This window comes from Cnephaeus nilssonii, assembly GCF_951640355.1.
Source record: "Cnephaeus nilssonii genome assembly, chromosome: 4".
NCBI classification, from domain to species: Eukaryota; Metazoa; Chordata; class Mammalia; order Chiroptera; family Vespertilionidae; genus Cnephaeus; species Cnephaeus nilssonii.
In genome coordinates this window covers 64,604,710-64,621,548 of record NC_137075.1, presented here as the reverse complement: position 1 = coordinate 64,621,548, position 16,839 = coordinate 64,604,710, and the positions used below count along the sequence as shown (strand labels likewise).

The 16,839-nt window shown below is 54.4% G+C and overlaps 1 protein-coding gene across 1 annotated transcript; it reads right to left on the bottom strand.

The window, feature by feature from the left end:
- Window positions 1-11,385: 11,385 nt before the first annotated feature.
- KBTBD13 (kelch repeat and BTB domain containing 13) lies at window positions 11,386-12,897 on the bottom strand (the record flags this gene model as incomplete). Its single annotated transcript, XM_079769543.1, has 1 exon — window positions 11,386-12,897. The coding sequence occupies one exon, from the start codon at window positions 12,895-12,897 to the stop codon at window positions 11,386-11,388; it is 1,512 nt and encodes a 503-aa protein (XP_079625669.1).
- Window positions 12,898-16,839: the final 3,942 nt, after the last annotated feature.

Genomic DNA, 16,839 nt, shown 5'->3' with positions numbered 1-16,839 from the left:
GTCAGGAGCTTCCTCTTCCCAGACCCTCCCCCCTCTCAGGCCCCTTCCTTCTCCCCTTCCTCCCAGTCCTTCTCCCCAGTCTGACCTCTACCCGCCCTGTCCTGTCTTTTCTGGTGATTAGAGAATTCTTTTGTGGGCCCCTGCAGGGAGCACTGTTTGCCTTTTAAGAGGATTTAGGGAGAGGGCTTAACGCAGGAATCGCATGGCTGGTAAGTGATGGGGTTTTAGGCCTAGGAAAAGCTGGCGGAGGGACGTGGCCCTCCAGCTCTGCCTCTCCTCTGACCATCACACTGTCTCGAGGTAAGATCGCCCCCCCGGAGGAGTGTGGGGAGCTCTGAAAGCCTTTTCTAATGAGGGGGGGAAGCCTTCCAGAGCCCTTCCCTCCGCACAGGGACCTCCTGGGTTCGCCTGCCTCACCCTCACACCCTGAGGGCCAGGGCTTTGTTCTGAGATACGCTTTGTTCCTCAGGGTCAGAGAAACACTTTGACAACCAGGACTCTTCCAGAAACTAGCTAACTCGCTCTCATCTCTCTCTCTCTCCCGCCCTCCCCCTCACGCACACACTGTCCTCAAGGGGACAGGCATTCTCTGGAGGAGTTTGGGAGCGTTCATGCCTTCACGGTGGGGACAAGTGCGACCCTGAGTGGGGCAAGAACCGATCACTTGGCTCTACTCAAAGTCATGGCCCCTTCCACCACCAAATCCTTCACTGAGTTGCGACCGTGCCCTCAGGCCTGCCCTGGTCCCTCCGTGAAGATGCTGCACCTGTGTTCCAGGTGCTACCGCCCCGTTGATGAGCCAAAACTACCACTGAAGAACCACCCACTTACTCATTCTCCCACCCAGCAAGCCTTTATTGCATTCCAGTTGGGCCCAGGAGTGGGCAAGGTGGGAAGAAGAATGAGAAGCGGCCTGTCCTGGGGTGGAGGTTCCCAGTGCGAGGCTGGGCAGTGTGGGTGCGCGGCAGCTGGCGGGGAGCAGGTCGGTGCCTGTGCTGGTGACGATGGCCGCGGAGGACAGCAGGCTTCGGCCCAGCGAGGGCCTGTGGAGGTGGTGCTTTGCTAACTTCCCCGGTGGAACTGCGTCCTCGCTAGCACCCCTGCTGGCTCCACTCCCAGGCCAGCGGTGGGGCACCCGTCCCCACCCCACATTCCCCTCCTGGCGGGTGGCCCTGCCTCCTGCCCACTCTCCTCCTGAACCTGTCCTTATAAGGCCACTCACTCAGGGGACGTGTGCTCCATGTCCTCTGGGAAGTTGCCCACACAACGTCATCTGCTGTTTTATTGCTCAAGATTTTTAACCTATGATTTTATTTTTTTTGTCATTGAGAAAATGTTTACAGGCTTAGCAGAGACATTAACAGGGTGCCAGTTCAAGATGGAAGGACGGAAGCCAGGGGCTGGGGACCCAGGGTCCCAAGGCATAGCTGAGTCACAGATTCTGAAAACCCTCAGCAGCCTCACAATTCCACGAACCTCAGCCAGCCCCGTGCTGGGCACAGGAGGGGATGGGAGGGGGGAGGCCCTGAGGGACTCTGCCATGGGGTCGACAATGCATAAGCCATACATTCTGGCGCAGTGAACGAGGCCTCCAGGCAGACATGAGGCTCCACACTCCAGGAGCCTGAGCCAGGCTGAGTGATCTTCTAGGAGTTCTCTGCATGGAGAAGTAGAGGAAGGACATCCCACCAGTCACTCAGGCACGAGACAACCTGGGACGAGAGGGGGGTGGGAGCTCCTGGGTGTGCCCGGGAGGGGGAGTCTGGACCTTGAGGCGTTTGGACCTGACACTTGTAACCAGGGAGCACCGGACTGAACACAGAGGCGACAAGAGACCGTGGTGGTCACTGCTATTTTCTTGCCACCCACTTAGGGGCGATTTCTCCTCATTTTTTTTTAAGTATATTTTTATTGATTTCAGAGAGGAAGGAAGAAGGAGAGAGAGATAGAAACATCAATGATGTGAGAGAATCATTGATCGGCTGCCTCCTGCACGTCTCCCACTGGGAATCGAGCCTGCCACCCAGGCATGTGCCCTTGACCGGAATGGAACCTTGGTCCCTTCAGTCCACAGGCCGACGCTCTATGCTCTATCCACCGAGCCAAACCAGCCAGGGCATCTCCTCATTCTTCAGTGACACCTGGTGACCGTGGAGGAAGTACCTTCCTTGCCATTGGGGGCATCTTCGTGTGCTGTCAGTCAAAGTGCCCTGCCTCCCCCTGGCCAGGGGTGGGCACAGGTCACCCACGCAGGGCCAGGCACGTGGCCCTGGGACCCTGGGCGCACTCACGCTGGCTGCGGCCTCACAGGCCGGCGCACAGTTCCCGCTGTGCAGACCCTCGCAGCTGCCGGGCTCCTGTCCTTTCCGGGCCGGGTGCGCTCCTCTTCCCAGGGCGCCTGCCGCTTCCGACGTCCTCCCAGTAGAATCCTGTTCTCCTGAACTTTGCTGACCACCACAGCCCCCGGCTGGATGCAATGAGACAGCACGAGTGAAGGCAGCCCCCAAAAGGGGCAAAGAGTGCTCCTGTCACCCCTGGAACCTAGAGCAAGGTCTAAGATGGCAAAGCAGGGTGAGGCAGGTTGGCTGTCAGGAGGCTTGGAAGTCCCGGTTCTCACTGAGGGGTGTTATCTCATCAGGAAATGGTCACGTGGTCCTATAACTGCCAAGGGGCCGCCTCCTTCATTCCATTGTGAAGCCCTGGGGGGCAGGGACTGCACCTGGTTTGTCTCTCTGCATCCCCTTCCCCCAGCTTGTGGTTGGAGGAGGTGCTCAGAAGTGTTTGCTGAATGAAGAGGAACAAAGTGAGTGTGTGTGTGCGGGGGGGGGGGGGGGGGGGGGGGGGGGGGGGGCGGGGGGGAGAGAAAGGCAGCCCACGAAAGTAAGCGCTCTGAGGAGTGGCCCACGTTGAAAGGCTTCCAAAGAGGTTTCACCGAATTGCCAAGTGAAGGATTCACCAGAAAGTATTAGGGGAAGCTCTGGGTACTTGGGATGACACTATCCGTGGGGTGATTTCAGGGGACTGAGGCAGCCCAGCCCCTCAGAGCCTGGAGGGACCGCACTACTGGGACTGGAGTGAAAAGAGGTCCTGGCAGCTGCAGGGAAGGCCCTGGTGTTAATCGGCACAAGGCTCCCCAGTGCCCCAGGGAAGGGACAGGGTTCTCAGTCCCTTTGTGAGGTGTGGTGTGCTCCTTTGGGGAGCATGTGGCCTCTTTGATGGCAACAGGGCTGGGCAGAGACAAGCATGGGTCACCGTCCCTGAACGGGCCAGAAGCAGTGGCCGCTCTCAGGCTGAGCTCTGAGCAGAGGGCTGGGTGCTGCAGGTCAAGGACGCCACTACCCCTGTCTCGGTGATGAGGAGCTTTGCTCTGTCCACCCCAGCCCCAGGCCCTGGGGGGAATGTGGCCAAGGGGATGGCTTAGTAGCAATCCAGAGCTATTTTCATGGTTCAAGGTAGGTCACTTTCTGCTGCTAAGAGAAGCATTTTGAGCTCCCCGGGGGTGCAGGGCCTTCGTTTGCAGGGACTGGGCCTTCTCAGTATCTGGTGAAGGGACCCACATGCCTACCCCTGAACCTTACCTGCCCTATATCCCTAAGACAGTGCAGGGTCAAGAAATTAAATTCTGGAGACAATGCCTACCAGGAGGAATAGTGGGAGAGGAAGGAAGAGGGAGAGAGAGATCAAAACATCAATGATGAAAGAGAATCACTGATTGGCTGCCTGCTGCACACCTCCTACTGGGGAACAAGCCCACAACCAGGAATGTGCCCTGACCAGGAATCGAACAGTGACCTCTTGGTTCATAGGTCGACTCTCAACCACTGAGCCACACCAGCCAGGCAGTAGGAGATGATTTTAAGGCCAAAGCCTCTCTTTGGGGCTCCCAATCATGTAGTCATTAATTGCCTTCTCCATCTGAAGCCAGAACAATTGCTACTGCCAAGTTTAGCCACTGTCCTCCCCTGAAAGTAGAGAGCTTTCTGGTTTATTGACACTTGCTGTGGGCTGGGCACCATCCTAAGCTCTTTCTGTGCCCTCTCTCTCTCACTTCGACAGCCCTATTGATAGATGCCACCTGACGTTAGCAGTGACGAAAGGTCACATGATTAGGAGTGCTAGGGCTGGTTTGGAATCCAGAAAGTCTGAGCTAGAAGCTGGAGCATCTTCGCTCCCCTCACCATGGGCCTGCACACGGTCCCCTCGCCTGGCCAGACAGCAAACGTGTGCATCAGATGGGGGCTATGTCTTCAATGAAAGGTGCAAAGTTGGCACAGAGAGGTAGGGCAGCTAGTCCCAAGTAACCCAGCAAATGGGGGGCAGGGCTGGGCCTGGAGTGAGGGTATCCAGGGCTCCTCCTGAGTACCCAGCAGGACGTCTGGTTAAACCTGGTAAAGGCCAGGTCTGGCCAGAGAGCCAGGCCCTACCGAGAGGTGGGGCCTGCAGACCTGCCTGGTCCCCCACTTGGGAGGGGGCAGCAGAAGCTGTGACCCTGGAGCGCATGCATCTGGTTCTGTTCCCATTCCTAGCCACTCCTCCGAGCGCTTCTAAAGGTCACTTTGTTCCCCTCAAATTCAAGTGGCTTGGGAGGCAAGTCCCTAGCTTCCGGTCACTGAGGCACCACCCCTTCTGGTAAGACATTCCTCTGGTTCCCATCTCTGTCCAGTCAGGCCAAGGCCCTGAAATGGACATGTTGCAGTATTCTTTCTGTGCCCAAACTAACCACTCAGTGACAGATGCCCAGAGAGACCAGGGCCAGAGGGGACAGGGCATGTATTTTGGCAGGAAGAAGAGAGCATCTCAAATTGGGAGGCTTGAGGAAAGAAACTATCTACAAAGAGTGGAAGGCTGCTGTAGGGAGAGTGGAAGGCTGTGACAGTGGGGCTCTCACCTCTCCTACACCTGGGGACTGAGCGGCCGTGCAGAAAGGGCCACCTGGCAGGAGCTGTGACCTGGTGAGTGGAGGAAGAAGATGGGTGCAGGGCAGCCCTGCAGGGAGGGATCCAGGAACAAAGTCCCTTGACTTCCCACTCCTCCCCACCCCCACCTTCTGCTAGAGTCCCCCATTTGGAGCCAGAATCAGGAGAAAAACCCATTGATACAACCCAAAAGGGCAGCCTCCTGGGGTGTGGAGCATGAGAAGGGGAGAGTGAGCCTGGAGGGGCAGACGGGAGCCGTGCAGCACAGGGCAGGGGCTGGGTATTGGTATCCATCTTCAGTAGTTACCACCTCAAACACTTGCTGTGGCTCCCCACTTCCTACAGAGTAAGGCCCAAGTTCTCAGCCTGGCATTGAAGGCTCTTCACACCTCAGGCTCCAACCTCCCTCCCCACCCGAGAGCTACAGGTGCTCCACACAGCAGCTCTGCATGGGTATGTACATCCCACCATCATCAACATTTGATATAGAGACCCAGTTTGCCTGAGATGACACAGCTGGCAAGTGATGGAGCTGCCAGGTGCCCTGCCAGCAAAGCCGACGCCATCCTGAGTGATGAGTACATCGACAGCAGAACCACAGGCAGCTCATCACAGGAAGGGTCTCAATAAAGGGGTGGGGAGGAGTAAAAAGGGAGGAGAAAGGAATGCGAAAGATGAGCATACCATATGCTGAGGTAGGTTCTCATCTTACTCTAACTGTCAGAGCCAGGGTTTGACTGAAAAACCAGCTGGTTGCCTGACAGGCAGAGCCAGCTTCTGCAGAGCGGTGCCTGCAAGATTCTCACTTCCTTGTTTCCACCCCAACCCAATGCTACGTCCCTCAGAGCACCTGAAATTCCCTCTGCCAATCACGACTTGGAGTTAGGCACATCTATAGAAGGCCCGTTAGAATGAAAATGTTACTGGAAAGAGAAGTGTACTGGGCTAATGGCATCAGGCCACCCTTACAGTTGTCAAAATTGTGTGTGTGTGTGTGTGTGTGTGTTGCAAATACTACAAAAGATCAACTTGTCTCCACCTGCTGAATGAAAGCAGGTGCAGAATGCTCAAAGAGTGGGACCAAGAGGAGTAATAAGGATTTTTTCCTTATTACTGGAAAAAATAAGGATGGAAGTCTGGAATTAGGGCGTAGGCCTGATGGGTCATTTGGGGGAACCTCCCTCACACTGCCTTGGAAGGCAGCACAAGAGAGGCAGCAAGGTGTAGTGATAAGAGGATTCTAGAGACGTGGGTTTGGGCTCGGGGTGGTCCACTTGACTTCCTTCTCCCTGTAAAAAGAGAGGGGTTGGATGAGATGCTTACATCCTGTTCCAAGACCCCGTGGCCCCATAAAAGGCCCCCTTTACCTTTTGTCAGCAGCTGAGAGACACCAGAGTGGGGCTCCCTCTGTCCATGCTTCCCCACTTCAGCTGGACAGAATCATGATGGTTGCAGGGGACACTGCTGGGGTGAATCCTAGGAAACTCCTCCATTGGGGTCCCATATCCTGTGCCCATGACGGGCCTGCTCCAAGGTGGCCTGTCTGCCCACAGCTGTGTCTCCCACCAGCACAGTTAATTTGCTGCTGTTCCTGGGAAGTGACAGCAACTTGAAGCAAAGTAATTAGGATGAAAAAGAGGCCCAGCTGCTTGGGGCCAAAGGAAAATAAACAGACCAGCCCTGTGTGTATTCCACCGCCAAGAGCAGCAATTCTTCACCGAGTGATTACCACTTCCAGCTCCAGTCTCCTCCCCTCCACTGAAGGCAGAGAAGTGGCCTACCAGCTGCTGCTGTTCCCAGATCCCACTCTTCCCACAGTGAACCTGACAGCCCAGCACCTCCTCAGGAAGGTCTCCCTAATTACCTGCCCCCCTACCCCTGCAGAAATGAAATCTACCAGCCTCTGGGTTTCTCCTTTGATTGATTGACCAATTCATTCATTCTTCTGACGTCCATTGAGTGCCATTCATTCATTAAATATTTATTGAGCCCCTATTATGTTCTAGTCACTGTTCTGGGTCCTGGCTGGTACAGCAATGAACAGACAAATCTGTGCCCTCATCAAGCTCCGTTTTAGTAGGAGGAACAGACACTAAACAAGTAAAAATATAGCATGGTTGCCCTAGCTACTTTGGCTCAGTAGATAAAGCGTCGGCCTGCAGACTGAAGAGTCCCAGGTTTGATTCCGGTCAAGGGCACATGCCCAGATTGCAGGCTTGATCCCCAGTGGGGGATGTGCAAGAGGCAGTCAATCAATGATTCCCTCTTATCATTGATATTTCTATATCTCTCTCCCTCTCCATTCCTCTCTGAAATCAATAAAAAATATATTAAAATATATATATAGCATGGTAGACAATGCTAGATACTATAGAGGAAAGTGAAGCAATAAAGGGGAGTATAGAATGTAGAGAAAGAAGAGGTAGATTTTAAAGTAGGGTGGTCAGGAAAGGCCTCAGAATGAAAGTGACATCTAAGCAAAGGCCTGTAGGAAGTGGGGAGTGAGCCAGGCAGCTAGTGAGGGAGGTGTGCCCGGCAGAGGGACACCGTGCAAAGGCCCTGAGGTGTGCCCCGTGTTCAGTGAGGCTGGGGGAGAGTGGTAAGAGAAGTCAGAGAGGAAATGGACTTTGGTTTTCACTCATGTGAGCAGAGGGGCAACAGGACTGGCGGGCATTTCATTCTGGCTGCCATGTGAGCAGACTGAAGGGAGGCCAGCAGGCAAACAGGCCCTGGGTGAAGTGTGAGAAGGTCTGGCTTCTCCTGCCTCTGTCACCAGGCTACATAAGCAGAACAGGATGATTTCCAGGGAGAGGAAAGCTTGGGATGCAGGACATCCAGACACTAACTCTCTGGGTCAAGGAGCATGTGTGGACAACTGGAGAGAGCTCCAGGGAGTTGGGCTGCAGGACTGTCATGGAGGTTCAGGAAAACGCTCCTTGCTGCATTGCGCACGTGCCACATATACTAGTAGATCTCTCTGGAATGACAGATTTCTCATAGTGGGCCTCTGGGCTGGGACAGAGGGATTTCCTTACCTGCAAACTAGGCACGGTGACAATCCTTGCCAAGCATGTCGGGTTGTGGGAGGAACAACGGAGTCTGACCTTTGAGGCCAGAGAAGACGATGGGCTGTTATGAAAACTTCCCCCCTACTTCATGAGAGGGAGTATCTGTGAGAGTGCCAACAACCCCAGGGCCTCCACCAGTCACTGACACTCTTGTGAAGTGGGCCATTAGTCTCCTAGCTAGATCCTAAGGCGGAGGAACCCAGGACAGTTAATTTTCCTCTTGGAGGAGGAGGGAAAGGGCTGGGTCCAGCAAAATGGATGAACTACACGAAGTAGAGGTGACGAGAGAAGGTAATGGAGGGGAGTGTTAAGGAGACAGGCAGAAACACCCTGTCCATCTTAGAATGTCAGCCAAGCAAGGAGGCAACAACAGAAAATCAGCTTGTGGTCCTGGGTTCAAAACTGGGCTCTGCTACTTCCTAGATGTGCCTCTTCCAACCTCATAACCTTTGGGTGATTGGGGTTATTTTTCTTCCTTCTTCTTTAAGAAGGATGTAGGAGTGTTGCTGAGATGTCTATCACTTAAAATTCTTACAAAGCTTAAATAAGTCAACTGTGGGAAAGCTGTAAACATTGCATTATTACTATGCACAAAAGACATCCCAGAAAGGGCTGCTCTGGATCAAGGAACAACCAAATCTCAGGAGCCAGCAGGCCCCATCTGGCCTGGTCCATGCAGCCAGCTGCAAAAGCTGACCAACACAGAGCTCTGTGGATCGAGAGAGCAAATGAGCTGATAGATCTTGAGATTGCATGTCTCAGGGTGGTCAGGACTGAGCAGAGATCACGCTGTGTTGTTAAGTAGGCAAAAGGAGGACTGCGTGTCCTTTCAATGTCATCCTGGGCAGAAGTGAAGAGCTAAGAGTTACGCAAGTCTCTAGGGCAGTGGTCGGCAAACTCATTAGTCAACAGAGCCAAATATCAACAGTACAACGATTGAAATTTCTTTTGAGAGCCGAAAACCGACTCCTGTGCATGGGCCACGAAGTTTCAATCGCACTGTACGTACGTGCCCGCACGTTATTTTGTGGAAGAGCCACACTCAAGGACCCAAAGAGCCGCATGTGGCTCGCGAGCCGCAGTTTGCTGACCACTGTTCTAGGGGAATGTACCTTTGCTTTTATAGTTTACTACTGATCAGTGTCCTGGCTTTGAGAACTTACATGCTACTATGTGGTTGCATGTACAAATATTTATATGCATGTATGTGAAGATGCAAAGGATTTTAGTCCAGTAGAGAACCACAAAATTTATGGTTTTATTGCCCTGTAAGACATTAACCAGCTTCATTTCTTACCTTAGCAAACTTATTTCAGTATGCCTTTCCCAACTAAATATACAAATCTCTGTATCTCAAATGCTCCTTGGATAAACCAGCTTTACCATTCCTCTGGTTCCCTTCTTAAAAAGTTAAATAAATCTTGGATAAAAGTTATGCTTTGACAAAACCCCAGAATGAGCACTCTGCCATCCTTTGGCATGGGCCAGTGGCTTTGGGCCAGGCAATCAGACTCTGAGCCTCACATATCTCATCTGCCACAGGGAGAAGGCACCCAACTCCAAGACTGAGGTAGGGCTGCAGTGGGAAGAGGGACGGGAAAGGACTTCGCACGTCACTCACAGGACGCAGAAGTCAGGACTCATTGTTGTGACTCATCACATTAGGCTACTCCAGGGCTGGAAGGTCCCAGGCTTCTGAGGGCTGCATTCTCCCAGGCGTGGGACACAGACCAGGGGAAAGGCAGGTAGGGCAGCCCTGGTACTAGACTCCGTGTGCAGGAGGTGCCATGCTGATGCTGCCTTCTCCACTTGTGATGAGGCCAGAATTTTCCATGGGCCTCGGGTCCTGGAGGATGGAGACCTTTCAGGACCACGCAGAGAAGTCTACCCAGGGGCATGGAAAGGATGGAGGACTGGAGTGCGAATCTGACCAGGAGCCAGGGTGGGGTATTCTAAAGGAGGGACAAGTGTCTTCAACTAACACCAGGTCCCTACCTAGTGGCCTCTATAGCCTGTCAGGACCTCATCATATTATTTTGTAGGTAGGAAAGTGCCCAGCTCAACTGACAGCACAATAGGATCTCTACCCTTGCTATCTGCATACTTGTGTGGCTGTACACGCACGTGCAAACACACGCACACACAGAGAATGATGTCAGTCAGGGGTCCAATAAGCAATGTAGGCAGCTAAGGTCAGCAACAGCCAACCCTGCACAGAGGAAGGGAGCACAGAGCCAACAGAAAGAGAAGAAGAGGAAAGGCATTCCAGGCCCAGGGAATAGTAGGAGCAGAGGCTGGAAGACAGAATTAACCTGCAGAATGTGGGGGAAGGGTAAGATGAGGCCATCAGACCTGGCCAGGACTGGCTCATACATTGAGTGACCTGTAATCATGGAAGTTAATAATCCACTGCCCCTGTGGTGATGGTAAAAAGGAAGTGAACAAGGGCTTCCAACTGGGTTCTCCCCTGCAGGGCCACACCCCGTAAGGGGTGTGAGAACCCCCCTTTTCCTCATAGGTCTCACTCCATGTTCAGTTCAGTTATTGTCTCTATAAGCCAGCCCAGCCTTGCCCCCTCCTGGAATGCCTCCATCGTAGCTGCTCTGCCTTAAAGCCTGGGTTCACAGAGATTCTTCCCATTTGCTTAAGCCTTCTCCCCATCTCTCCTCTTCTGAGCTCTCATTGTCTCCGCCATATGAACCTCCCTTTCATCAGCTAATTATCCCGCAAATCTTCCTCATAGAGTTAGTATACCCCCCTTCCTGGAGTTAGATACTTTTCCTCTCCCTATTTTCCTTTGCCCTGATTTCCTCAGTACTTTGTTTTATATATATATATATATATGGTGTGTGTGTGGGCGGGGGGTGGGTATTTTGTTTTTGCACGTTGCCTTCAACCCTTTGTGGACCAAGACAAGTATGTGTAAGCCTTTTGTTGTCCTGTAAATGTTCTGTTAAGATGAGTTGTTCTGGACGGAATTCTAAGCTTTGTGGACCCCTGTCTGGCAACTACAGATTACATTAGGGCAAGCACTATGCAGGGCCCACAGTAGTTGCCTAATTCTTGCCTAGTGATGGGCAGTTTAACATTACTTAACCCACTCCTAGCCATGCTCAGTTACTGGCCCATTCACCTACAAGCCTAGGTGATAGAAATCCCACCCCCTGTCCTTTCCACTGACCCCCAGCTCCCAGAAAAGCTCAAATAATTTGAGGGCTCAAACCCCAGCATTGCTCCCTGAGTTTCTTGGACATGTTCACACCACCAAAAGACATATGAGATTCAGACCTCGCAACCAGAGAGAGAGACGTTCCCTGCCCAACTACGGCCAGCCTCGTAGACTCAGCCATAGCCCAGGGAAGACTCAGGAGGTCGTCCCCTCCTAGAGCCCGGCCCAGAAGTCACAGTTCAGGGGTTGTCAAGGCCACCGGCCCCGGAGCACCACGAGGCAGCCTCAGGAGAAAGGTTTGCAAAGAGCCGGGCCGCGGGAAGCCCGCCTTTTCCCTGAGCAGCCGCCAGGTGCTGCCCTCGATGGCATAGAGCAGCGTGAACATGCGGTTGACCGTATAGACAGTGTCGCCGCGTACCACCGCCGTAAAGAGCGCCCCCTTGCTGTTGACGAACTGGCCGGGCAGCGCCGTCCACTGGCCCGTGGCCAGGTTGAGGCAGTCGATGGCGCAGTGCAGGAAGTCATCGGAGGGTCCGTTGCGCACCACGTAGAGGCTGTCACGGTGGGCCACCATGTAGTGGCCGTAGCTCTGCGGACGCTGCAGGTCGGCCACCGGCAGCCACGCGTCGGTCCGCACCGCGTACTCCACGACAGCCGTGGTGTCCGCCGGTCGCCACAGACACACGAAGAGGCGACCGCACGCCTGGGCGCAGGGCACGCCGGCAGCCGGCTGCGGCAGGTCGGCCACGAAGCTCCAGCAGCCTGTGGCCGGGTCGTAGCGCTCCACGGAGCTCATGGCCGTCCTCTGGAACTCGCCGCCGATGGCGTAGAGGCGGCCATCGAAGCCGGCCAGCGCGGTGTCGTAGCGCGGCTGGTGCGGGCTGGGGAACTCGCACCACGTGCCCCCGTCGGGGTCATAGCAGAAGCCCAGTTCCACCACCTCCTTGCTGGCGCCCCGCACGCCCCCCACGATGTAGAGCTTGTTGCCCAGCGTGGCCACACCCGCCAGCAGCGTGCTGGCCTCCAGGGGCAGCGCGGCCAGCGTGCGCCACGCGTTCTCCTCCTCGTCCAGGTAACACACGGTGCGCGACTCGTCCTCCAGGAAGCCGGGCGCGGGCGTGTGCGTGCTCACGGCCACGTAGCTGCTGGGCCGCAGCGCCGCCACGTAGGCGCGGGCCTCGGGCAGCGCCAGCTCGGCCGCCAGCTCGCGCGCGCCGTCGCGGATGAAGAGCGCGGCGCTGTGGAACACGTCCCGCAGGCCGAAGGCGGCGGCCGCGTCGCACAGCAGCGCGCAGTTGTCGGACGTGAGGCTGTGCTCCAGGAAGCGCGCCAGCGCCGGCGCCTGCAGGAAGGCGGCGCACTCCACGGCCTGCAGCAGGTCGTCGGCGGCCTCCAGCGCCGGCCGCTCGCCGCGCAGCACCCGCAGCGTGGTGCGGAAGCCGCCCGGGCTCAGCGCGCCCAGGCGCACCTCGGCCGCGCGCGCCTCCCGCATGCCCGAGCGGAAGAGGCCGCGGAAGAAGCCGCAGTGCTCCACCAGCAGGGCCCGGTCGGCCTGGAAGAGCTGGCCGTCCACCCACACCTGCACCGGCACCTGCGGAGTTTGAAGCATGGCGAGCCGCAGGGCGGGGGCTGCCGCTGGGGGGCCTGGATTCAGCGGCCACGGACTCTGGGGCTCCCCCGTAGCAGCGGAAACACACGTCCCCGGGATATAAATATATCCCTGGCTAAAGATAGTATGGCTCATGTGATGTGGTGGCTGGCAGGTTGTATGGCCCTGGGCCCAGAGGGCATCAGAGACCTGCACGGTCACCCAGTCCCTCACGGGAAATGATAAGAGTGCCCCTATACTGAGCACCGACCTACGGCAGGCTGGGCACTGGGAGGGATGCTGACAAAGATGTCCCGTTTAACCTGCACTACACCAGAGGCATGCTCTTCTGTAAGCAAGTGCCCTCACTCTCCGACCCTCTGTTTCCTCAAAATGGGGCTAATAATAACACCTCTTTCATGGTACAGGTATCGCCTGCTTCTTTAAAGTTCGCTTTGTGCCACTTGGCTTTCTTGAAAGACCCACATTACTATCTGCTTTCACTAACTAAAAGAGTATCTGAAAAGCAAAAATAGCGTTCAGTGTTTTGTAACCAGTCCTTGTAGGAGGAGCTGGTACCCTGAGCAGCAGCGAGAGTGGCCCCTCCAAGCTCCTTCCCTGGAAATTACACTCAGCGTCTCAACATCAAGCCGCCATAACTCTGAACTATGTCTGTGAGCATCTCTGCTTTCTTTATCCATTTATTTTCCGCATCCATTCGCAAGATCATTGCTTCTTCGCTTTTAGGCTATTTCGGTTTACAAAAGGTTTTGTAGGAACGCTCTACTTTCGGATAATTGGAACAATAACTGTAGTGTTCAGAATAAGGTTCAGAGAATATTACGTGACTTGTTCAGGGTCACTCAACTGGGAAGAAGCAAGGACGGGATTAATACCTAGCCCACACCATCGGCTGGTGGGCACGGAGTACTTGGGCACTGGAGGGAAGAGGCAGAGGGGGAACAAATTGAGCCAGGCTGGGGTCTGGAGCAGAGTGCTAACTTGGTCTGGGCCCTGACTGGCCTAGTCCAATCTCATTTTGAGCCTGGATTTCCTTCTCTAAAAATTCGAGGGTAGCACGTATCCAAAAAGCCCCTGAATGTGGAAATACTTCCTGACTTGGGATGAGAATGGGAAGCTGATGTCTACTCCCCACTTGCCAGCACTCCTCCACTTCGGTGTCTTTAAACCTTAGGAAAAGGAAAGTGGGGCTGCTGATCATATATCTCTGGGTGAGAAGGAGAAGGGCTTCTTGAAATAATAGTTAACACTTAAATTGCACTGTGTCAGACACTTTTGTAAGCACTTTAATTCCTGTAATTATTGTAACAATCCTATGAGTAAATGCTATTATTTTCCCTCGTTTAATAGGTATTTTCTACTTATTGGTTATAGCAGCACTATAACTTAAGACATTGTTTATTTTTATTGATTTCAGAGAGGAAGGGAGAGGGAGAGAGAGAAACATTAATGATGAGAGAGAATCATCAATCGGCTGCCTCCTGCACGCCCCCCACTGGGGATCGAGCCCACAACCCAGGCATGTGCCCTGACGGGGTTCATAGGTTGACACTCAACCACTGAGGCACACCAGCCGGGCAGTTACATATAATTAATGGCCCCACTTCATAGATTAGGAGACTAAGGCACTAAGAGGTTGTCACGTGCTCGAGGTCACATGGCTGGAAAGTGGCAGAGCTAGGCCTGGCGTGCAGCCAGTCTGACTCCAGAGCATGTGCCCCTAACGCCTGTGCCTGCTGTCTCTCTCTACTACAAATGCTGGGCCAGGAGGTCACAATTGGAAGGAACTTCAGGCTCATAAGGCTCAACACCCTTATTTATAGTGGAAGACCAGAAAGAGAATTGCCCAGGGTCCTTTAGCCTGGGGCAGACAGTCCCAGGCCTTCTGCTGCCCAACCTTGGGGCAGTTTTCCCCCTGCACCAAACTTTCTTGCGTGACTACCTAAGACTCTGGGTCCCAAAATGTCAGTTGGAAGGGAGCTTAGTGATAATTTTCTCCTGCCATCTCATTCTACTGGTGGGGAAACTGAGGCCCAGACCTGTGTAGGATGAGATCTGCCATTCTGGAGATGTTCAGCTGCAGGACTACTTCAGGAGGATGGAGCGGCTCACAGTGACCAAGTGGGAGTTGGGAGGAGGCAGGAGAGTTTCCCTTCCCCCAGGACACAAGCATGCACAGACCCTCACGTATGAATCTGCAGACCCAACACAAATGTGCCTCCCCTGCCAGGGAACTGCCACCCAGTTCACTACATCAAAGCAGGTCTGGGATGTGGGGACCACTTTTGTGAGCCTGGGAAGCCAAAGGCCTGGAGGAGGCAGCCAGAAATATCCCCGATGCTCTGCCCTAGGGACCAGACAGGAAGAGGAAGTGGAGTTGGAGGGGGTGGGCAGGAGTCCCCATGAATACTATCCCAGGCCCTCTGCCAGCGTCTTTCCTTCCCTGAGGCCAGTCATTGGCTGACAGGGAACAGTTGTGACAATCTCCCTCTTGGAAGAAAATAGACTCTGCAATGCCTAGTCTTAACTATCCTGGCTGGTGGGCTCAGGAGTAGGAAGTGGGGATCTGACTATTCCCATTTCACAGATGAGGAAAGGGAGGCCCAGAGATGGAATGGGCTTTTCCTTGATTATGAACAAAGATGTGGGACTGGATTGAACCCTGTCCACGGATCCCAGGTCCCAGCCCAGCTGCCTCTCCTCACCAGCACTACTAGTCTTACCTCAGAGGAGAGAAACTGCTGTCTCCAGGCTCAAGCTAAGAGGTGGGGTTGAGAAGGGGCTGACGCCCAGGGGGCCGCAGTTTCCTCCCAAATGGCCTGTTTCAGGTACTTAGTAACTGGCAGGCACAACCTGATGGAGCCATTGCCTGGACCGCTCCTGAGAGCTTGGGGGGAAAGGAGAGCAAATCCCTCCTGGCTGAAGCTTGCTCCCAATCTCACTTTTCCCCAAGTCCAGCCCTGGCTTGAGTGGGTTGGGACACTGGCGCACACACCAGCCCCCACCCTTCGGAGCCAGGCAGTAGGGAGGGGTTCACCCAAGGTGGGGGTCATGGTTCTGAGGCTGGGCTGAGGATCAGGCCTTTGGCTCTGCCCCAAGACCCCAGTGGGGTGTTGTCTGCAGCTGGTGAGTTTCCTCCTCCCAGACAGTGAGCATCCCTCTGGGACTTGGAGAGGACAGGAACTATCCTGGCTGTGGGCAGCCCACGGAGTTCCCAGGCCCTGCCTGACCTCACACCAACCTCCTCCTCCACTTTGCACCCCTAATGCTGTGCAAGGTTGGAGGTGGGGGAAATGAAAGGGGCCATGTGTCAGACTTTCTGAGCCTTTCTAGAGCACACACCCAGCCTTTTTTGTCTCTATACAGAATGATTAACAGACCCCTTAAGTGGACTCCTGGGCCCTAACCTAAGTAGGAGTCCCCAGTCCGATGGAGGAGACACAACTCCATCCTAGGAGAGCCTCCAGTCTGATGGAGGAGACATAGCCCTTGCCCTGGGAGGGGCCCCCACAGTCTGATGCGGGACCCCTGGCCTTTGCTGCCCCTGGTGGTATTTCTACACACAGGGTAGTGAGGGACTTGCCTGGACCTGACAAAGGAAGAACACTGGACTAGAGATCAGTATTACTGCCAGGCTCCGACGCTCGGACTAGCACTGATTTGCAAAAGCTACCCAACCCTCTCTGGGCCTCAGTTCTTCATCTGTAAAATGGAACTTTGGATCTGATTTCTAAGGTCTGTTCAGCTTTGACATCTGAATTTATCGTTGTACAACCACAGGAGAGGTTGTCATATTGTGCCTCCAGAGAAGGCCGAGACATCACAACAGGGTCTTGAAAGCTTAGCTTTGTGTGGAATGGCTCCTGAGGGGTGGGTGGCAAGGGTAGGACCAGGCATCCAGAAATCCTCACTGGCCCTCCCTGTCTAGACCTGTACCTGCCCCACTCAAAACCTCCAGACACATCTCTTTTTAAAAATATATTTATATTGATTTCAGAAAGGAAGGGAAAGGAAGAGATAGAAACATCAATGATGAAAGAGAATCATTGATTGGCTGCCTCCTGCACGCCCCGCACT